This window comes from Papio anubis, chromosome 2 (assembly GCF_008728515.1).
Source record: "Papio anubis isolate 15944 chromosome 2, Panubis1.0, whole genome shotgun sequence".
NCBI lineage: Eukaryota > Metazoa > Chordata > Mammalia > Primates > Cercopithecidae > Papio > Papio anubis.
Genome location: NC_044977.1, coordinates 139,959,441 through 139,984,027, shown reverse-complemented (window position 1 = coordinate 139,984,027; position 24,587 = coordinate 139,959,441). Strand labels below are relative to the sequence as shown.

Below are 24,587 nucleotides of genomic sequence, written 5' to 3'. Positions count from 1 at the left end.
TATTACTACATATGGTCAACAAAAATCACAGATGATCAATTTTAGCAAGCTTGGTATGATGATATGGCAGAGAAGTTCATATCACAGTTATGAACTTTGAGCTTAGATATGCATGTTCCTCATAACAGAGTAGGCCTGACATGAAGGGCCATGTTTATTTCACAGATTAGAATTCTTTTTTTTTTTTTTTTTCAGACAGGGTCTCATTCTGTCACCCAGGCTGGAGTGCAGTGGTGCAATCTTGGCTCACTGCAACCTCTGACTCCCAGGCTCAAGTGATCCTCCTACCTTAGTGTTCTGAGTAACTGGGACTACAGGCATACACCACCTGGCTAATTTTTGTATTTTAATAAAGACAGGCTTTGATCATGTTGACCAGGCTGGTCTCAAACTCCTGACCTCAAGTGATCCACCTGCCTCGGCCTCCCAAAGTGCTGGAATTACAGGTGTGAGCCACTGTGACCCGCCAACAGATTAGAAAATTATATGTCACTGAGTCTAATCCCCCTACCAGAAACCCAAGAAATCGCATCACTAAGTAGACACTTTGCTTCTGAAAATACTTATAATATCATGCGATATAAAGTTTAATAAAGAAAGCACATCAAAGATATAAACTATAATGTTCTTGGAAACCAAGAGTCACAGAATGATTTTATATTATTCTAAGTCCCATATTTAGTATTCCCATGTCAATTAGTCTTTGAGAAAAGGTGAGAGTCTTCTATTAAAAGTCTAACTACATTTACACCCTCAGTTCAATTCCTCTGTGGGTGCAAACTGAGAATCAAGGAAAATTTTAAGACAGGGACTTGTTTGACTTACCTATCTTTCCCTCACAACCACTGGCATAGTACTTAGCCATAACAAGGATAATTCAACATATCATTAATTTTTTCATTAGTTATCAAATGCACACGAAAAGCAGTACCTTTCTATATCCCAATTTACTGGAGGTGGTATGTAGTAGGCTATAATTTACTAGACAAAGGTTAGTGTGTTTTGTAAGTAACACTCACTTTTAAGAAGTTTGCCAGGCCCAGCACGGTGACTCATGCCCGCAATCCCAGCACTTTGGGAGGCCTAGGCGGGCGGATCACAAGGTCAGGAGATCGAGACCATCCTGGCCAATATGAGTTAAGACCCCGTCTCTACTAAAAACAACAACAAAAAAGAACTTTGCCAATCAAACACACATAGTCTACAATATACGTCTTTGGTTCACGTACTTAGGCAAGACATTCCATCACTTGCCTTACTTGGAACTCAGATTTGTGAGAGTAACAGGAGTCTCAGCCTTCATGGTCTTGGAAGGAGAATATCACAGAGTGTGAGCTTGGGAATTTAAAGATATAAGAAGTTAGAGAACAGCCTCTCACAGGACATGAAGACATAGCAACTGTGAAGTACAGGAAGACAAACTTTGTTAAAGAAAAAATATAGAAAGAACATGAAAATGCAAGTGAATAAAAGATCTTTGAAACTTTTATGCAAAATTTCAATTATTGATTGATAATATTACTATGTGAATGCTATTATTAAGAAAAACTCAAAAGGCCATTCTACCAGTAACAATGGATCTTTATCTTGGTCATTAACAAAAGTTGCAATTTTTAGCCTGTAATATTGTATCTCAGAGATTTTTAAATCTCAGAGGAACTCTGCAGGTCCAAAAAGAAACATCATATTAATAATTAAGTTCATTCTATTTAGTATAATTAACTCTAATCCAGACTAGAAAAACATGCCCATGGGACTCCCCCACATAAGGCTTGACCTCTAGTACATGAGAACTGTGTAATGGCCTCTGTGCATAGACATGTAGATACTGTTTTAGAGAAAGGTTAATTAGGTATTTTGAAATATCTTGCTGATTTATTGTAGGTCTGATAACATTCTGTTTTATAACTAAATATGATCCTAATACAATTTTTGTAAGGAAAGGGCATTGAGAGGTTGGCTGGATATTCAATCCATGTTCTTGCTATTGGTCATTACATTACTGGCCTGAGCCACCCTGGCGAGAGGGCAGAAAAAATCAAAGCGTTTATTCCCTTTATGAATGAAAGAATGCCTGCAATATGACATAGGATAGTGGAATTTCTCTAGTTTAAGAAACACTTGGAATTAAACATGGGCTTAATTTAGTGCTTCAAGATAAAGACTACCAATTTTTCAAAATAAAACACCCATGTCTCCTGGTCCTGATAAGGCCACCATCATTTACTCCCTAAGATTTTGTCTGGACATACAGGGACAAAGAAGGATTCTTCTTTCTTAGATGGGCACATTTGTAAGCACAGAAATGCAACATCCCTTTTCTAGTTTGAGTCAGACCTATATAGCACTTATGAGGCATTTGTGGCCAGAGTTATCAGGCCAGCTCATTTTACATTTCATTTCTTTTTCCTCACAGTACTTTCACAGTTTGTAATGAAACACATTAAATTGGCAGACATTTAAGAACACAGCCATATAAATGATAATCAGTACATTAAACACTATTAAGATAATATTTTATTTGGTATTATGATTTCATCTAACAGCAACATGTAACTTTAAACTAAGGCAGGTGCGAATCTGGATGTACAAAATTTTCCTTCCAAAGATGGTGCAGCAGTCATTTATGTCATTGCATAAACAATACTCTTAAATTTCATGATTCAAATAGGCAACACAATTTCAAGTCATTTATCATCTAGTTCCTGAAAGGCAACAATAAGGCACCGAAGCAGAATTGTCACTTTAAACTTAATGATCTCAATCATAAGTCATGTTTTCTTATTTGACAGATATTTTATTATTCTATATTTAGCTTATAAATGTGTGAAGGAAACATGGAATAAAATAAATCAATACTCAACACATTTAATATAGCATTTTCTCCCTTTAGGCCTAGATAGGTGGTTTAAGTCTGTCTGTATTAAGAAATTTAAAACTTCATTGCAGTCTGAGATGAGAGAAAGGGTTGTCTTAGAATTTAACGAGGGGAATAGGATTAAATAATATGATTTCCTTCAGCTTAAAAGGGATGCCATGAAGAAGATTGAGGAGTGTGCTGCGTTGAGATACTGTAGAGAAGAGGAGGCAGGATTCTCTTTAAAGGTTCCCAAACCTTTAACAGGACTCCTTCTAATGTCCACAGCCATAATTGCACAGATGTACCGGAATCCTCTATCCAAATAGGAGACATTCCTTATTCCTTGCTTGTGAGTGCATACCTGTGAGAAAAAGGGACTAGAAACTTTTAGAACATATGCTATAGTGCTTCGTATCACTATTATTGTTTGTAACTTACTGCAAGGAGAGAACTTGAGTGAACTCACCAAAGGGACTAAATAATTTTTCAGCAATCATTTCTGCAAATACTTGTTTAATTACCAGTCATTCACAATATTGTTTGTTATTTTTTTTCAACTAGATACCCCCTTGCAGATAAGGCAGCGTACTCCTTTAAGTCATGTTCGTGTTCCCTAATGCTAGTACAGTTTCTGCCAAAGAGTAGTTTTAAAATGTGCACTTGTTGGAAAAGTTGTGTGTGTGTGTGTGCGCGCGCGCGCGTGCGTGCACGTGCGTTGGATGTGTTTGTCTTATATATATATTTCCCATAGGCAGTAATAATGACAAATGCAAGGATTTATGGAACGATGTACTGATAAATGTTTAACAACCAAGTCTTTGTAAAAAGTAGAGTCTGAGGAGAGAATGGTGCTGTTTTAAAGGGTTTGTCAATTTCCATAGTATAAATACCATCACTGTGGCCATGTTCAAGATATTACCTTGACCTCAACTAGCTTGAAAAGTTCCTGAAAATTTAACAATAAGTTATTATCAACTGGTGTAAGTGATGTGATGAACAGATGAGTGCATTTTTTTTTTGGTAGAAAAATTTATTTTCTTTTGTGTATATACCCAGTAATGGGATTGCTGGATTGATTGGTAGTTGTTTTAAGTTCTTCTAGAAATTGCTAAATTGTTTTCCACTGTGACTGAACTATTTGACCTTTCCACTAGCAGTGTATAAGCATTTCCTTTCTTTATGGCCTCACCAGCATCGGTTTTTTGACGTTTTAACAGTAGCCATCTTACTGGTGTGAGATGGTATCTCATTGTGGTTTTGACTTCCATTTTTCTGATGATTAGTGATGATGAGCATTTTTTTCCCTATGTTTGTTGGTCACTTGTATGTCTTCTTTTGAGAAGTATCTGTTCATGTCTTTTACCAACTTTTTAACAGGGTTATTTGTTCTTTGCTTGGGAAAAGAAAAATTCTTGACACTACACATTTTAAGAGGAAAGGTTCATATGGTAGAAACAAATAACTTATAATTAAATTAGAGCTCCTATATTAAGCCAAGATATACTAAGAATGGCATTGTTATTGGTAGGAACTTCCTGGAGAACTGTGTTGGAAAATATTTTGACGTTAAGTTTGAACACAGCAGCAACAACAGCATGACTGATAAATAATGTCCATAGACTCAAGCATGGGCAAAGGCAGCCCTTATGCCTGGTATTTAACATCCATGACCCAGCCTACAAATTTGCTTCATATATGAGAAAATCAAGGCTTAGATAATGACATGAGTTTTCAAGATGTCATATTACATTTTATTTCATTTACCAAATCAATAAAATGGGGAGACTGTCAGCCAGGAATTATGAAAAAGCTAAATAGATACTTGATATTCACTCAATCTTTTAAGAATTCAAACAATAACAAGAATCACATTGTGACTAGCTGAAGTGATATGGAAAGAAAAAGGAGATGTTCATGTGCTATGAGAACTTGTTGAGAATTATTAAAGGTTTTGAGTATAAAAAGGTTGTAAGTTTTCTGAGGTCAGGTTTTATGCTTATTCTTTTATTTCACATGTTGCCTTGGACATAGCTGGTGATCAATATGTGTTTTTTTGAATTGATTATTGAAAAGAAGGTAGGATGTGAGAGATAATGAAATATTGATGTCTGAGTTAAAACTATGGAAGAGAAATTAGAAGAGAAATATCAGATATTGCATTGTGAAGGGCTTTATTAAAATTATACTTTAAGTTCTACATGTGCAGAACGTGCAGGTTTGTTACATAGGTATACACGTTCCATGGTAGTTTGCTGCACCCATCAATCCGTCATCTACATTAGGTATTTCTCCTAATGCTATCCCTCCCCTTGCCCCCACCCCACAACAGGCCCCCATGTGGGATGTTCACCTCCCTGTGTCCTTGTGTTCTCATTGTTCAACTCTCACTTATGAGTGAGAACATGTGATGTTTGGTTTTCTGTTCCTGTGTTACTTTGCTGAGAATGATGGTTTCCAGCTTCATTCATGTCCCTGCAAAGGACATGAGCTCATTCTTTTTTATGGCTGTGTAGTATTCCATGGTGTATATGTGCCACATTTTCTTTATTCAGTATAAAATTGATGGGCATTTGGGTTGGTTCCAAGTCTTTGCTATTCTGAATAGTGCTGCCGTAAACGTACATGTGTATGTGTCTTTATAGTAAAATGATTTATAATCCTTTGGGTATATACCCAATAATGGGATTGCTGGGTCAAATGGTATTTCTTATTCTAGATTCTTGAAGAATCGCCACACTGGCTCCCACAATAGTTTAACTAATTTACACTCCCACCAACAGTGTAAAAGCATTCCTGTTTCTCCACATCCTCTCCAGCATCTGTTGTTTTCTGACTTTTAATGATTGCCATTCTAACTGGCATGAGATGGTATCACATTGTGGTTTTGATTTGCATTTCTCTAATGACCAGTGATGATGAACTTTTTTGTTCATGTTTGTTGGCTGCATAAATGTCTTCTTTTGAGAAGTGCCTGTTCATATCCTTCACCCACTTTTTGAGGGGTTGTTTGTTTTTTTCTCGTAAATTTGTTTAAGTTCCTTGTAGATTCTGAATATTAGCCTGTGAAGGGCTTTTCTAATCATGGCTTCTCCTCCTCCTTTCATAATGCTTGGTATTTAACATTCCAGAATCTAATGCTACTGAAAACAGTTTTGTTTTATTTTCCCTGTATTCTAATCTCTGCTACAAATTAGCATTTCACCAGTTCCTGATAGATAAACCTACATGTCTTTGAAAAATGTAGAGTGAAAAGTGGGGAAATAGTAGAATAAAAGGAAGGGCCATTTTCACTCAAAAAGTATGCTTCAAGTTTGAGGATGACAGGCTTTTTCAGTGACAAAACAAACTGATGCAGCTGTTGCATTTCACTGCAGCCACAGTGAACAAATGCAGACTTTTGTTTAAAGTAAATGGTCTTTTGGCAAAAGTTTCTGTGTTTCGAGGTCCTTTGACAGGGAGAAGACTTGTATCCCTTTCCCCAAGATGGGTGCGTGGTGGAAAGTCAAACTGCTGTATTCTCTCTCTCAAACTTGCTATTGTTTTTCTTTCCTTCTTCTTCTTCTTCTTTTTTTTTTTTTTTTCATGTTTTTTAGAGTAGACATTGCTAAGTCCTAGCCTGAGGATGGGTAAGAGTGACTTTCTCCTTTAACATCAGGAAGCAGCGTATACATACATACATACATACATATACATACCGCTGTCTAGGAGGGTTCTCTGCCACTCTCTGTTTCCCTAGGGTGAGCCCTAGCATTTCCATTGTGCACAAGACATTCTTCTTTGTTCCCAGGGTCAGCCTTCCCAGCCATATCCCCTGTAACCACTCAGAGGCTGATGTCCTTGTTCTGATGATGAGGGATCTAAAGTGAATGACTTATAAGCACTTTTCTAGATCTGACAGTCCACGCATACTGTTTTGACTGGCAATAATTCTTTCAAGTAGCACAAGTCATGTTAGGATTTAAAGTTAGATTAATCTGAAAAGATACAACGTATGGACACATAAATAATAAATATAGGATAGGGAGATATTTTTAAAGCAGAGAATGAAGTATTTCCTTAACCCTTTACATTGTTTATAAAATTGTCAGACTGCTACATTCTGAAAATTCTTTTTTTGCTTTATTACAAAATTAACTGAATGGTGAAGTCAAATTTTATCAGCTTTACGTAAACAAATCAGCATAAAATATGTTTAAATTTAATGAGTACATTAATTATTATATTATAGCGATAAAGATACTAATACAAAGAAATCATGCCACTAAGTGTGTTATTAACAGGGGCAGGTAATTTTCTTTAATTCATAACACAGTCACAAGCCACTTAGCTCGCTTAATGAACACATACTCTTGTACTCCAGGGAATTTTGAAAACCTCTCAATTCAATTACTAGGATGCTCAATGAGATTCAATCAGATTGACTTCTTGTTCTTATTTCAAGGACTAATAATATATTCAAGCAAGTAAGATGAAGATTGGTTAATTAGTAGCCAATTGAAAAAGTACATCAAGACGATAAACTAGCTGCTTTTTTGTTTTTATAAATAATGTAAAATATTCCAAGAATCAAGCAAATTTGTACAAAGTACAGTAAATATGACTGGAAGAGACTGAGTAGACGAGTAACCAATTAGCAAATTAATAAATTACTTTAATATTTTAGGCAAACTCTTTTTTAAAAAATAAAAAAAATGCCTTGATCAGATCAGCAACAGTTTAGAATGAAATGTGGCCTGGTGTGATGCCTCATGCCTGGATAGCAAAGTGCTATCCATTACTTTGGGAGGCTGAGGTGGAAAGGTTGCCTGAGCTCGGGATATCGAGACCAGGCTGGGCAGCACTTTCTCAACAAAAAAACTTAAAAAAAAAAAAATTAACCAGACATGGTGGTGTGCACCTGTAGTGCCAGTTACTCAGAAGGCTGAGGGCAGGAGGATCGCTTGAGCCCAGGAGATCAGGGCTGCAGTGAGTTATGGTCGCGCTACTGCACTCCAGCCTGGGTGACAGAACAAGACCCTGTCTCAAAAATAAATAAATAAATAAATAAATAAACTAAAAATACATATATAGAGAGAGAGGGAATGAAATCTGTCTCTAATTTTACACAAATGCCTGAATTTCATATACTGCTATTTCTATTCAAGGAAACAAAACAACATTATTTTTGTAGAGAAACACCTGTGATTAAGGTTCACTACATATTATTAAAAATGAATTAGCTGTGGCATTTGAGTATAAACTGAAAGATAAAAGGTGAATTTGCTGTATTTCTAGGTTAATTGTTAGTACTTCAAGGAACTTAGAATAATTTAGCTGTAGTCAGATGCTTTTAAAAAATAATGTGGTTTAATTTAGCAGAACAATTCCTTTGAGTTATGCCCAGTACCAATAGATATGACACATATTTTTCTTAACTGTATAATCAGAATAAAGTCAATAATGCAAAAATGTCCATTAATAATGTAACTCTTAAATGACAAGGATTTTCATATGAAAAGGAAGTAGGCTACTTAGTGCCTATTTTGAATAGACCATTTTCCCTGGCAAAGTAAATTTGGTTAATATAATTTGTTGATTTCTAGAAGCCGGAAGAATTTTGAGACACTCACAAATACCTTCTACTGTGTTTTTCCTTTTGCTGTTTGTCCTTTATTATTTTGCTACATAAAACCATTTGTTGGAAAATGAAATAACCATGTAATCTTACTTATATCTATCCAGAAACACCAAAATATCCTCCTCAATAATCTTGATTTGTTTCAACTTCTGGGGGTTGTTATTATTATTATTTCTCCTGACAGGTTTAGAGGAAAGTCCTCGAATTAGATTAATTGCCCTCCTCTTTGCTTGTGATCCTTGAAATTAGCATGACCCTTAAACCAGTTTGTTTTCCACGCAGACTTTTGGGTTGTTAAACGTGTCTTGTAAAAATTCCCAGAGATGTTGCCAGGAGAATCATTCTATAAATACTTTAACTATTTATTTTTAACATGCTTGATTTCTTATCTAAAATGCTCTATTCTTTTTAGTTGGAAGATTTAAATTATTAAATTTGATAATCAATAAGTTTTATAACTAATAATTAAATTTAGTTTTAGTTTTAAACTTATTTTATTAAACTATGTAAAATTACCATATATAAGGTAAAAATGTTCCAATATCAATAATTTCATGTTTCAATCTAATATTTTCATCTTTACCATGAGTGACTCAGGAGAATAATGGAGAAGGGTTTGGATTCAGGAGTCAAACAGACAAGGCTTCAAATTATATAGCAAAATCGTGTATTAGCTGTGTGTTTGTGGATCATTTATTTAATCTTTGTTAGACCTTGATTTCTTTGTGATATTAATAGTATCCACTGCATTAAATTATTGTGAATATTAAAAGAATCATTGTATACACTGTGTTGTTATAGTGAATGCTGAAAAAATGTTAGAATTTATTATTATTATTATTATTTTTTAGACAGGATCCCACTTTGCCACTCAGTCTGGAGTAAAGTGATGCCATCATGATTCACTATGGTCTTGATATCCTGGGCTTAAGTGATCCTCCCACCTCAGCCACCTGAGTAGCTGGACTACAGGGGTGTGCCACACTCCCGGCTAATTTTTTCGATTTTTAGTAGAAGAGGTCTTGCTATATTGCCCAGGTTGTTTTGAATTCCTGAGCTCAAGTGATCCTCCTGCTTTGGCCTCCCAAAGTGCTGGGATTATAGGTGTGAGCCACTGGACCCAGAAAGAGTTATTATTAGCATAGGATTTAATTAATATTTATATTATATTTCCCACCATTTTCTTTTTCCTCTTGAATTTCCCAATTAGTTTGCCTGGTTTACATGAACTGCTCTTCAATTTCAAGCCCACTGCATTTTCAAACATTATATAATTTGATACTATGAACATTATGAGTTTGATGGGTAGGAATTATTATCCCCCTTTTCCAAACAAAGAAATCAGGTAATGTGACTTTTTTCCAAAGATCACACAACTAGTAAAAGGCAAAACCAGGATAAGAACTCACTAATGTTTTTACCATGTGGGCTTTTATAAGGACCTTTTAAATGGATATTTCTGGGCAGCAAGTATTCTAACATCAATGGCATTGGATTACCATTATCATTTTAGAGAATGTCTTCTCTCATTTGTTATAAATTTCTATAATAGCCAACAATTATTTAGCAACTAATATGTACCTCATACTATACAACATATGTATATACTAGTACCTCATACTATATAGCATATGTACTTCTACTATATACATAACAACTCATAAGATTGATAACTCTCATTATCTCTGTTTTACAAACACAAAAACTGAAAGCTAGTAAGTAGTGAAGTCAATATTTGAAACAAAGCAGTTTGCCTCCAGGACCTATGCTCTTAAACACTGTGCTATACCACCTCTTAGCAAATAGTAGTGCAAGCTTTTAAAAAATACTTATTTTAAAAAATGTTCACCGTTGTACTTAACTCTTAACTTTTTTTTTCCTTTTTCTTTTTTTTTTTTTTTGAGACAGGGTCTCACTCTGTCTCCCAGGTTGGAAGGCAGTGGCACAAGCATGGCTCACTGCAGCCTTGGCCTCCCCAGGTTCGGGCAATCCTCAAGCCTCCTGAGTAGCTGAAACTAAAGGCACGCACCACCATGCCCCAGCTAATTTTTGCACTTTTTGTAAAGATAGGGTTTTGCTATTTTGCCCAGGCTGGTCTCCAATTCTTGGGCTCAAGGGATCTGCCTGCCTTGGTCTCCCAAATTACTGAAATTACAGGTGTGAGTCACCATGCCCGGCCAGTACTGCAAACTTTCACTGACTTTCAAACTTCCCTTGATTCTCAAGCAGTGCAGAATCTCAACATGTTATATGTGGGGGAAAAAAAAAAGAAAGACAAAACAAAAACTTTGCCCCCTCAAACTTTGATGTGCTATACTGAATAGAAATAGTTTCTGAGGAGGTTTCTACTCTCATAGGCAGAACTGGCTACATATCTAGTAGAGACCAGTGCAAAAGAAAAATATGGGGTCCCCTGTTAAGAAATTATGAAACATTTTAATCAAGAATGTGACAGTAGAGCATTAATTCAAGTGTGTGATCTTTTTGAGTGTGAGGCACTGTGAGACTACACAGTAGCATGCCATGAAACCTGCCCAGCTCACAGGGTCATAATCCTGAATCCAGCCTTGTTCCTGTGCAGCTATCCTTTTGCAGACCTGCATAAAGCTTTGTAGCAGAAATACTGGTGACCTTTTAGTAAGTCTTTCCCAGAAACACTCTAGTTTCTCAACTGAGAGCATTCTGAGGAAACAGGAAGTAGGACTTGGGAGGGATGCAAGGCTACCGGGCTCCAGTCTAAAGGACTTGTACTATGAAAAAGGAGAAGTGTAGACCAATTTTTGTCTTAGCAGCCAGAGTGAGATGGTAGTCAGGAAGTGGGGAGAAGAAAGAGGAAGCTCTTGGGAACTCCCACCACCCCACAAAGGGGGAATTACCCTTTTCTTCCATCAGAATGGCGGCAGAAACCTGTGAAATACATCCATTTGTCTTTGTTTCTTGGAAGGGGTTCATGTTAATTTATGTCTAAAATTAACAAGCCTGGCGTTGGTTATTCAAATGCTTTTTGCCCGTTTAAAAATATAGACAAAAATAATGTTTTAACCTTTCTTCCTTCTAAAAGTAGAAAAGAGATGCGTCACTGAAAAATACCTGTTATTAATTCTTAGACTTTGTTGTGCACAAAAGTATTGTCATTCAATTCTGTAGGCAGTCAAGAATCAGAGTCAGTGCTTTTAGAATCCAAGTATATAGGCTTAAGCTCTGGTCCCTGCCCTTATTGATTCTGCAATCTTGAGAAAGTTAATTCACCTCTCTGAGCCTTAGCTTTTTAATCTGCAAAATGAGAAAAATCTTAAATCATAACAACCTCAGAGGCTTACTATATGCATTTGATGCATAAAGGTACTTAGTGTAATATCTGCCTGGCACATCACAAGAACTCAACAAATTATAGATGTTTTTATTTCGTGTAAATACACATGTTTGTATACATAAATATTCATACATGTATAAATATATTTTACACATGTATATACTTTAAAGTGTGTAATATTTACACATATGTATGTCTATATGTATGTGTATATATACATACATATATTTTGAAGATTCTGAGTTTTAAGCTGTCAGATATTGGTGAGGGGAAATGCTTAGCTAGGAGGATGCCTGTAACAGAGCTTCTTTTTGGGCTTCTGCCTGTCATTGCTAACTCAATATTCAACTTACACAGCATTTAAATTGAATTACTGCTGCCTGCACAATTATGGGCTTTCTTAGTATAATTCCTACGCTTCACATCAAAAAGACTGAGTGTTTTCTTGAATCTAAACCTAATATAATGCTCAGAAAAAGCCAGGTATGCTTCCTGGCTGAGGTGGTGGTAATGTATTCCAGGTGTTTTGCAGAGCATCAATTGGGATATATAAATTGCCATCTATTAAGCTTATCTTACTTAGCATCTCTCCCCCTAATCCCTAGCCATCTGATATATCCGCTATGTGTTTCTTAATTTTAATCACAGAAAATAAAATGGAAAATAACTTGAAGCTCTAGTATCTTTTTGCTAGTATACCAACATAGCATGTATCCAGGTCTCCCTTTAAAATTTCAGTTTTATAGTTCCTTCAAAGTTATTGAAACCAGAAGTATCATTATTACATTCTCAATATAAAATTCACCAAGAAAATTAATTTTAAAAAAGAAGAAAAGCAGAGGCATCTGTATTCCCAATATAAACAGTATTTACCACATCTTACTGTTTAAATATGAAAATAAGGAATGCTTCTCTGTTCCTTTGGTAGTGGATAAAATAATTTCAACAGTGTTTTTTAAAAAATCTATCTCATAAATGTGGTTCCTGTGAAATGAGTTACTTGTTTTTTGTCATTCAATTGAGAAATTGAATGTGAAAATGAAATAAATGTGAATGTGAAAATAAAAGTCTCACAAAAATTCCCCTGCATGAACATCTCTGACTGGGAGGTTTGACTGAATAAATTATTCCTGGGCTTTTGAATTATTAATCTTGGCTGCAAGATATGCAAATAAGACTGCACTAACCATGTCCAACGGCACAGCACTGGGTCAGAAGGTATATCCTGCTGCTGGCAGAGTTCCTGTCAAGGGATCAGGTCTTTCAAGAGAATGGTAAGCTACATGGCAAATTGTGCCTCTCAGTGTATAAAGTAAGGCCAGATTTCCTTCTAAAGGTGGCCTGTGAGTAATTAAGGTTTTCAGTATTAAGTGTTTAAATTAATTCTATATAAATAGATGTAAAACAGCAAAAGAATTGAAACAAAAAGTCATTTTTATCTCTACATTTATTTTTCAACAAATTAACTGTCTTTTTTTAGTTGTCAAATACTAATTTTATTTTATTTAAAGGGATTTATTATACTTGCTAACATCTCAGCAACTTATATTTCTACAAAATAGTAATTGGATTTACTTAAATAAAGATAACTACTTATGGGGAAAAATTAAAGTTCCTAAATGATTTGAAACAATCATGTGTGTGTGTGTACACACACACACACACACACACACACACACATATATATTTTTCTTTTTCTTTTCTTTTTTTTTTTTTGAGACAGAGTTTCACTCTTGTGAGTGCAATGGTGTGATCTCGGCTCACTGCAACCTCTGCCTCTGGGGTTCAAGCAATTCTCCTGCCTCAGCCTCCCAAGTAGGTTACAGGTGCCCACCACCACGCCTGGCTAATTTATTTTGTATTTTTTAGTAGAGACGGAGTTTCACCATGTTGGTCAGGCTGGTCTCGAACTCCTGACCTCAGGAGATCCACCCACCTCAGCCTCTCCAAGTGTTGGGATTCCAGGTGTGAGCCACTGCTCTGGGACATCATATTTTTATGTTTAGAAAATAATGTATTTGGGGGAATTTTCAGGCATCCTAAAAATTAAATTTAACATTTATGTGCATAAAAATGATATTATCTAATAACATAATTTACTTAGGAAAAATGAAAAATTGCAGAAACCATTTCTACTATACCTTCCATAACTTTTCAAATGTGTATGGTATTCTTAAAGAAATTAATACACAATTTGTGCCATACTATTACTTTTTAATGTCTTAATTTCTGGTGTAATGTATGAAATACATAAAAATAAAGTTACAAATGTTAAATTATTATATCTTGTCAGTGTGAATACATATTTTTGCTCAAATTGTTTAGTAATCAAAAAAGTAATTTGTTAAAAAAAATTCTCATGTTACCATGTAAATTCGCCTTAAGGTAGCACTTAAAAGTAAACATTTTACAAGTGTTATTTGTTTAATTGTGAAGACTATAAAAACAAACAATTAAAAAACTAAGAAAGTATCAAATATATATATTTTAAAGTAAATTTCAGAAATGCAGATTTTCAAAAGACCAAATTTTTTAAGTAAAAAACATTTTCAAATTAAAAATTAGTATTATTGATCTGCTTATGTGAGTAAATTAGATATTGTTTCTAGTTCAATAATTCTAAGTTTTAGATATATTTTTAGACTTGAAACTAATGATTTCACTTTAATTTCTGCTCTTAAAAAAAAAAAACCTGTTCAAAATAATTCATCCAAATCAGTTACAATCTATCACTATTTCCATTTCCTAAAAATTAAGAATATAACTACTAGATAGCAGAAGAGAGAATATGAATTTTTCATGAGGGAATTTTCTCTGTAATTGGGAGCCTTGCTTAAAGGAGCAACTTACTTCATATGTTTATAGAATTGTGATACCACACTAAAAACATACCCAACTACAAATATATCCAATTTGAAATATAGTACCTTCAAAATTGTGTATCCTGGTGAAGTTAAGTTGGTCTGCAAATGTTGGACAGCTCGTATTTATAAAATCATAACCTATTAGAATTATGAACTTAGAAAAAAGAATGAAACAAATGTATCATAAAAGATTATAAAGCATCATAAAAATATAATCTCATTTTTATAAATATAAATTCAGGTAAATATTAAAGTGTAGAACAGTACCCAAATATTAGGAGTGGTCTGTTTACAGACAATTTTTATTTCTTATTTTTGCCTATTTGATTTTATGAGTGTTACACAATTAACAATAATTTTATACACACATTTTAAAAAGCTGTTTCAAAAAAATGAAGAAACAACTCTATGAGAAGCAAGACAAATATGATAATTTAGCCATTCATTTTTCTTATTTCAGATCTACTCCTTCCCTATTTCTCCATCAATCCCCAATCTTCTGGACTACTGTAAAGCAGAAGGCTCCTTAACTTTTATGTGACCCGTCACTTGCCTAAATGATAGTTGCAGGAAATTGGACTCTAGTTGCACAAGTCTTTATGGCTATATTTTCCTTCCATTGTAGTCAAATCTTTCTGCTGTGCACAATACATAAGCTATTAACATTTCCAGTGGTGACTAGGCAGAAAGATAAACCTTATGACCAGAAAAAAAGGAAATGCAAAAGTGAAACAAATTTCCTGTGTCAAGGAAACTTTCTTGAAACAAATTCAAGAAAATTTGAATTTGTGCACCAGCTTTTTGAGCACCCCCAAAATAATAAAAGTTCAGAAATAAGGCCTGAAATGGTCCAACATTTAAAACTTGGGCAAAGAAGGATTAAGCCACGAAAGAGCCTGAAAATGGAGAAAGGAGGAAAACAAGGAGATTGTTGTGTCATAGAAGATAGGAAGAGTGTTTCCAGAAAGTGTGGATTTAAAAGCTACTGAGAATAAAGAACAATAGTAAAAACTGACCATTGAGCTAAAAAAATGAAGTTTGTTAATAATATTTTAAAGTCTATTGACATTTTTGCTATATTTCTAGAAGTTTAAAGTTTTTAATATTATCAAATAGATGCCAATTTTGAGAGAAAAAAATGATAGGAAATTTAGGTAAAAGGAGAAAGGACATAATAAAAACTACCTGCAGTCTCATCATTTGAAATAAAACTATTAATACTTTGATGCATGTCTTTCTAGACTTCTTATGCTTATTGATTTCAGGTGTCATTTCTTAATTAAAGGCTTCAATTTTAAAATTTATCATGGAAGATATACATTTAATTTTGCCTTATTCAAATGTGTTTCTAAACTACAGCTACTATTACTACAATTACCAATTTTTAATACTTATCATATTATATATTGTGTTGACTTTCATAGTGAAATAAGCGATGAGCTTAATCTGATGGTCTTGTTACTTATCTGGCCTTGGAGAAAATATTTATTAAAATGCTTATAAATAGTCAGGTGTTTATATTCATCTCTTCACTCAACAAAGATTTATAGACCACCTACTATCTGCTTGTCACTGTGCCAGATATGGACAATAAAAATGAGTAAGACAAAGTTATAAAAAATTCTAAGAAGTTTAGTATACAATGAAAGCATAAATGGGAGGATCTAGTTTAGACTGAGGGTCAGACAGCCTACCTTGGGAAACCTACACTTGAACAGAGGTATGAAAGAAGTATAGATATAAGACAAATATACGATGGGCCAGGAATCACAGGACAAAAACAGCAGTGAAAAGAGAGTCAGATAGAGGGACTGCACATGAAGAAGGCTCTCTGTGCATTCAAGGAGCAGGAAGAAAGATGAGTTAGGAGGAGAGTAATGCCAAGCAAAATTGAAGTGGGTACAGGGGCTAGATCATGCAGACCTTGATGTCGCCATTAAGGATTTTAGACTATATTCCTTGGATAGTGGAAAGTTAATTAAGGGTTTTGATCAAGAAAAGCTATATGACCAGATTTTGAGTTGTAGTTTTTCATGACTGTTTAGGTATAATGGTAAACATGAATTGATGAGGGCCAGAGAGGATGTGAAGAGACAATAGGATAATGTGACATAGTGCAAAATAGAGATGAGAATAGCTTGGACGAGAATGATAATGAAAGCTATGGAGCAGTAATGGCAGATTTGAGAAACATCCAGACATTACAGTCAACAAACGTGTAGTTTATTCATTATTGGCATTGAGTTTTAGATGACCTGGAGGATATTGCTTAGATTTTGGGGTGAGCACCTGGGTACATGGCAGAACCATTTACTGAAATAGGTGGATATGCTGTAGGCTTGGTAAGGAACTTGGAGAATTTAGTATAGGATTTCTAGAGGCAGAGAAACCTGAGAAAAATCAATCAATGGCAATAAACAACTACAGTTTGTTAGGCAGATACAAGCCGGGCTGGAAATCTGGGAGTTGTTGATGTATAGCTGGTCATCAAACCTCAACAGTGAATAACATCATTTAGGTCAATCTGTAGAAAGATGGAGCCCAGAAATTAGCTTTGAGGAACTCAACATTTAATGCTTGAGCCAAGAAGACTTGAGCCCCAAAAGTGCCTGCAAAGAACAAGCAGGGAGAAACAAGGGAAACTAGCATATTGCCATGTCTCAGAAGTCAAAGGAAGAGTGTTTCCGGAAGACAGCCTATGAAAAACAACTGATAAATAAAATAAGATTAGTGAAAAATGATTATTGGAATGAGCAATGTGGAGGCTACTTGGAGGACTGGTAGGTCTGCAGCCAAATTGGAGTAAATTGAAAGGGAATGGGGTGTCGAGATGTCAAAACACTTAGTGAGATGACTCTTTTCAGAAATCAAACTATGAAGAGGAGAGGAACATGTGAAACTAGGGAGAGTTGTTTATGTTGCTCCTTATTTTAAGACTGAAAAGATGAGAGTGTTTAAATTCTGATGGAAAAGAGGAGATGAAGACTGAAGATGAGGTGAAGAATGCCGAAGAGTCAGAAAAGAGGAAATAATGGTACCATAGGAATACTGAGAATTTGGGAATGAGTTGGATCTAGAGTAAGCTCAACAAATGGTCTCTATCTCAATGAACTAGGAGGTAAAACCATTTGCTAATAATGAGTAAGGTAGAGTAAATGAGAAAAGTTTTAAGCGATTAAAAAATATGGAATGGAGAAATATAGGAATATGCTGGCAATATGAGAGAGCAGTAGAATTAGGTGACCTCAAAGACAGAGAGAAACCAATCTGCTTTATTCTTCAGCAGCATTCATGTGTCTGCTGCTTGAGAAAGTTCCCATGCAGCTTTGTCTGGAATTGGACTTAGTGGCAGGTTGCCATAGAAGGATTAGAGAGACTCAGAAAAATGTATAATGTTTTAAAGTAAGTGATTAAAAATAACTTTTCAAAATGTTAAACTCATCATATCTACAACTCTGTGACTTATTTTCATAAATACAACACTCAAAACAACAATGATCTTTAACTTAAGTAAACCACTTGAATTTGACAAAAATACAGGAGTTTTCCAGATGCCTTATCATAACAAATTATACTGAATTTTGCATACTTATAAAAAGCAATTTAGGTGCATTTATTCTTATTATGTTCTATTTACCAAAATTCTATATTGAAAGAATTGTTTGCAACTAATACTCAGAAGCCTACTTGACAAGGAGGTTTTTAGAACATTTTGTTTTCAACCTTGGGTTTCCTCACTAGAAATAAGTAACATTTAATGTTTAACAATGGCAATCCAGTACATTTTTCAGATAATTAAAGTTATTGAAATACCCTATCCAATCACAATCTGGCCTCGTGACAAGAGGAAAAAATGGTAGGTTAGCAAGACACTTGAGGTTTGAGTGAGTCAGGTTGCTTATTTCCATGGTACATATTCAGAAGGCATTGCAATAAAGGTCTTTTACTAAGTATACGACCTAGGCAAGTGCCATGGTCTTAATATTGGTGTCTTCTCAAACTGTATGTTGGAACCTAATAGTATTAAGAGATGGAGCCTTTTGGAAAGTGATGAAGCCATGAAGACTTTGCCTTCATGAATATGATTGGTATCCTGTGAAAGAAGTTTAAGGGAGCTGCCTTGCCCCTTCTGACATTGTTGTGAGGACACAACAGCCACTATTTTTGAAGCAGAGGCTGACTTTTCATCAGACACCAAATCTGCTGACACCTTGATCTTGGACTTTGCAGCCGATAGAACTGTGAGAAATAAATTTCTATTTTATATAAATTACCCAGTCTGAGGCATATCATCTTTCAATAAATAATGACCAATGTTAATATTACTAAGATTTTCAGTTTCATATTTTGAATTTTTAAAAATTAAGTTTTAAAACTGAAGTTGTATCATAGTTCATGAATTTAATACAATATGCAGAATTATTTAGCAATATGGAAACAAGTAAAAGCTTAAAATAGTAAGACTGACGTTCTAAAAATTCTTATTTCCCTTTCTAGGTTATGGTTTAACTCAGAAGAATTTGTTGAGCAACTACAATATGCTGGGGACTGTGGTATGTTTACAGACACAAAAGTGAATTCAAAATCTTCTCTTCAATTATTTTATCACACTTTCCTTTTGTTTCTTTGCTATTTGTCAAGCCCTCTATGTGTGTTTCCACCTTAATGCCTTCACATGTGCTCTTTCTTATGCCTGGAACACTTCCTGCAAAAATAGATATGTCTCTTTCACTTTCTTCATTGAGGTTTTTGTTTAAATGTCATCCTGTATAAAAGCCTCACCCTTATCACCACATATAAAAAATAACTCACTGCCACCCTCCATCCCAAAACTTTCTAACATTTACCTTCTCATATGTTTTTATGCATAGCACTTATTATCAGTATCGTTCATTGTTTAGTTCCTGATTCTTCCCAAGAGAGTATAAATTGTTAGAGATTAGGAACTTTGATTTATTCACCACTGTTATCTCCCATGCCTGAAATTATATTCAGCACATAGTTGAAAGGTATTCAAAAATATTTGTTAAAATAATACATTAATGACATATATGTATATATGTATATGTATGTATGCTTTCCTTACCAATGTAACCCACTTTCTATAGTTCACCATTCAAGTGTTTTTCATTATTATTATGTTCTGCACAGTTTTGTCATTAGTCACAGTCTAGTGTTTAATCCTTATATTTTCTTTCTCTTTTTAAGGCATGGAATGCAACTTGCGAAAACTGGCTGGCAGCAGAGGCTGCCCTGGAAAAGTATTACCTTTCCATTTTTTATGGGATTGAGTTCGTTGTGGGAATCCTTGGAAATACCATTGTTGTTTATGGCTACATCTTCTCTCTGAAGAATTGGAACAGCAGTAATGTCTATCTCTTTAACCTCTCTATCTCTGACTTCGCTTTTCTGTGTACCCTCCCCATGCTGATAAGGAGTTATGCCAATGGAAACTGGATATATGGAGACGTGCTCTGCATAAGCAACCGATATGTGCTCCATGCCAACCTCTATACCAGCATTCTCTTTCTCACCTTTATCAGCATAGATCGATACTTGGTAATTAAGTATCCTTTCCGAGAACACCTTCTGCAAAAGAAAGAGTTTGCTATTTTAATCTCCTTGGCCATTTGGGTTTTAGTAACGTTAGAGTTACTGCCCATACTTCCCATTATAAATCCTGTTATAACTGACAATGGCACCACCTGTAATGATTTTGCAAGTTCTGGAGACCCCAACTACAACCTCATTTACAGCATGTGTCTAACACTGTTGGGGTTCCTTATTCCTCTTTTTGTAATGTGTTTCTTTTATTATAAGATTGCTGTCTTCCTAAAGCAGAGGAGTAGACAGGTTGCTCCTGCTCTACCCCTTGAAAAGCCTCTCAACTTGGTCATCATGGCAGTGGTAATCTTCTCCGTGCTTTTTACACCCTATCATGTCATGCGGAATGTGAGGATCGCTTCACGCCTGGGGAGCTGGAAGCAGTATCAATGCGCTCAGGTTGTCATCCACTCCTTTTACATTGTGACACGACCGTTAGCTTTTCTGAACAGTGTCATCAACCCTGTCTTCTATTTTCTTTTGGGAGATCACTTCAGGGACATGCTGATGAATCAACTGAGACACAACTTTAAATCCCTTACCTCCCTTACCTCCAGAGAAAAGTGAGGTGTTTGTGAAACAGATTGTTTTACAAATGCATCTGTAAGCCAGTTACAGTTTGCTTTAACTCGTAAATATCAATCAGAGAGTGTCACAGATTTAACCTTCATCTAAAGACAAGTTGTACCCAGAGTATGCGAAAAGAATGGGACGACAAGAATGTACTGGTTTCTTCTCCTAAGAACTGAAAGGAGTTGGATTGCCTCATGTTTGGGCATGTAACTCCAAAATACTAGGTGTTTTAAGGCTTTCTCACTCAGTGCAAAAATGGAAGATATATAAAGCAACAAGTTGTCTGCATTTGATCATTGGTCAGATTGTAAAAAAAAAAAAAAAAAAATTGTTTTGGCAACATTCTCTATGTTATTCTTATTCATATGATCCTAGAACTTTATGTGAGAACTGAATAGCAGAAGATGTATTATTAAACATTTTTCAGAAGTTGTGCTGTTAAGCAAATTTAAAGTCAACAGTAATAATGATTAAGAAAGCAATATAAGAAAGAAATATAATGAGTTCAAGGATATCTATCTGATATATTTTTTATATTCATCATGAATTGGGGTAGTCTTTTAATATATCTATCCTTTTTTGTTGTATGGTTTATAGTAGAAAGAATCTTACTTTAAATTAAAAAGAACCTAAAGAGATAATTCAACAAAAGTAGAGAATATGTTTGAGCTTGTCGGGAAATTTAGATACTAAAATACTAGAGAGATACACCAAGGATATTTGAATAATAATAATAAAAAAAAAGATTTGTAGAACACAACGTGCCTATCGGGAAACCCAAAGCAAAACAGAGCAAAAGTGAGTACATCATTTTAAATAATGATTTTGCCATCTGGCATTTTATTATCATAATTTGACCACCAGTGCATGAAAATATATTAAAGTTCATTAGCCTTCTGCTCTTGATTTAATAGTGAACTTTAAAATATATTAATATCATAAACCAGCAAATGAGGACAAATAAACTGATAATAGTAGATTCATTGGGATAGTTTTCCCTTTTGGAGGGAAAGTCATAATTTTTTTCCATGATCCCCCTTTTTTTGTAAACACTGGAATAATTTACAAGGATAACTTTATTGCAGCAAGAGTGAATCACATCTGGAGTGAGCCTTGTTTTTGTGCAACATTACTGTAAGACCATTGGAGTAAATGTTTCAAACAAAATGTACTTTATGAAATTATAGAACATAAAAATATTTATGTGCTTATTAATCTGTATTATCCCAAGAGGGTTAATGAGGCACCATATCATGCACAAAACAAATGCAGGGAAAAAAATGGGTGCTGCATTAGCTTTTTAAAGTCAAAGAAGTATCACATAATAATTCCCTGATATGCAACATAAAGTATCTATGGCCACATATCTAAGTTCCTTTCCTTGATGTCATTAGCTATAAGGAGTGAGTAATGTGAAGGATAAAATAAGCATTATGAATACAGAGACATAAAATTCCACTGTCCTTCCTTTTCTGAAATACTCTGGGAGGTATTCTGATATTTTTTAATCCATCAATTTTCCCAGTTAATATCTCTAGACCTCAAACAACTGAAATATTATAAAAATGCATTAGTCACAAAAGATTTATTTTCTTACATTGCACTAGGCTTCAAGATATTTTCTGCCATGCCTTGCCTTTAGTATCAATATTATAAAAATTTCACTGTAATTTTATAACTGCCTAATAACAAACTGAAAACAGAACTTCTGAGTTTCCTCATCAGAAAGGGCCACAGAAAAGGCCTTAGGAAAGAAAGATTCACTTACTTCTGCAAACTTGGCAATCTGTAATTTAACTTTAATTTGTATTTTATGCATGAATTTTACTTGTAAAGATGAAATTAAATTTGTTTCCCCTACACCCCAACTCCAAGAAGTCACAGGAATGGACTCTTTCTAATAGTGCAGTGAAATATTTTTTCAAACCATAAACACACACACACATATATATACCTTGTAAACAAGAGGTTAAGACATTTTATAGCACATTTAAAAATTATTTCCTTCCTCAAATCTATCATGTGATAACTTAATCCTAAACAGACTTTAGGGCCATAAACTAAAATTATAAGAGCTATTTCATTTGCTTTTTGTACTGGGTAATTATAAGAATCACAAACAATAAATCATGGAAATCCTTTCTGGGTTTGTGGCTTTTAAGGAAATAATATTGAACTTTTGTATTTTGTCTTTTAATTGGCTCCCTGGTATCTTCAGAATGATGTCTAAACTATTTGGTCCAGATTCTTCCATCTGGACCCATCTACTCTTCTTACGTTATCGCCTATCACTGTTGTCACAAACCATACCCTATAGCTAAAGATTGCTACTTTAGTTTATTATATTCAGAACTTTCTTCACTTTGTACCCCTATTGCTCATCTTGGTTCCATCATACCTGAATATATAGTAATTCTAAACATCTTTCAAGGTTCATCTCATCTGTCATTCCTTGTTGAAGCTTGCCGTTATATCCTCTCTTCCCGAAATCTAAAAGTAAAACTTTCTACCACTGGGGCTTCAGATGCTTTTAATACTACTTATTTGAATTTCATTATTTTTATTACAGTTATTTAGATTTAAGTCAACTCCAAGGTCTGTGAGTTGGAAATTATACCTAATTATTATTGTCTTCCTAGCAGAGTACTTTTAAAATTATGGTTTATTATAAGTGAATGTCTTACAGAACAAACTCAGAGTCAATGCTTCTTTTGAATGTGTGTAATCAAGCTATTTTTTGTCATCATTACTTTAATAAGTAACATTATTTTCTATGAAGAATAGAGTGCATATACATAAACCCATGTACCAGTTGCCATTGCACTGCCTCTCACATTTTCCTCTAGACTTTTGAGCATAGTTTTAATGACTGTTTGAAATCTCTGTCTCCTCGTTCCAAATCTGGGTCATCTTGGAGTTGGTCTTCATTGGTGTCTTTTCTCTTAAGTATGGGTCATAATTTTCCTGTTTCTCTATATGTCTAGTAAATTAGAATTTTATTCTAGATGATGAATAATGTGTGGCAGAGATTCTGGATTCTGTTACATTCCATCAAAGAGTATTGATATTTTTGTATATACATTTAGAAATGTACATGTATACAATAATAAAAATAATTTTTTTCTCAGAACTGCCTACAATCATGAAGGGTTTCTTCTTTATGTGCTTATAACAATGTAGACAAGGGGACTTCCAGGCAAGATGGTCAAATAGGAACAGCTCTGGTCTGCAGCTCCTAGTGAGACCAATGCAGAAGGTGGGTGATATCTGCATTTCCAACTGAGGTACCCGGTTCATATCACTGGGACTGGTTAGACAGGGGGTGCAGCCCACAGAGGGTGAACAGAAGCAGGGTGGGGTGTCAACTCACCCTGGAAGTGCAAGGGGTTGGGAACTCCCTCCCCTAGCCAAGGAAAGCCATGAGGGAACTTGAAGTGAGGGATGGTGCTATCTGGCCCAGATACTACACATTTCCCAAGGTCTTTGAAACCAACAGAACAGGAGATTCCCTTGGGTGCCTACACCACAAGGGCCCTGGGTTTCATGCACAAAACTGGGTGGTCGTTAGGGCAGACACTGCGCTAGCTGCAGGAATTTTTTTTCTTCATACCCCAGGGATGCATGGGACACCAGTGAGACAGAACTGTTCATGCTGGAAAGGGGGCTGATGACAGGGAGCCATGTGGTCTTGCCCAGCAGATCCCACCTGCATGGAGCCCAGCAAGCCAAGATCCACTGGCTTGAAATTCTCCCTAG

General features: G+C 35.0%; 1 protein-coding gene and 1 long non-coding RNA gene across 2 annotated transcripts in view; one reads left to right on the top strand and one right to left on the bottom strand.

Moving 5' to 3' along the window:
• Positions 1–2,504: 2,504 nt before the first annotated feature.
• Positions 2,505–24,587, bottom strand: part of LOC116273815 — a 38,752-nt gene continuing 16,669 nt past the window's right edge. Inside the window, exon 2 of the long non-coding RNA XR_004182253.1 lies at positions 2,505–3,221. This is a non-coding gene — a long non-coding RNA (uncharacterized LOC116273815). The remainder of the gene's footprint in view (positions 3,222–24,587) is intronic.
• On the top strand, positions 12,896–23,961 carry SUCNR1 (succinate receptor 1). The gene is made up of 3 exons (XM_003894942.5): positions 12,896–13,064; positions 19,152–19,207; positions 19,863–23,961. The coding sequence occupies exons 2-3, from the start codon at positions 19,193–19,195 to the stop codon at positions 20,823–20,825; spliced, it is 978 nt and encodes a 325-aa protein (XP_003894991.2). The 5' UTR covers positions 12,896–13,064; positions 19,152–19,192; the 3' UTR covers positions 20,826–23,961.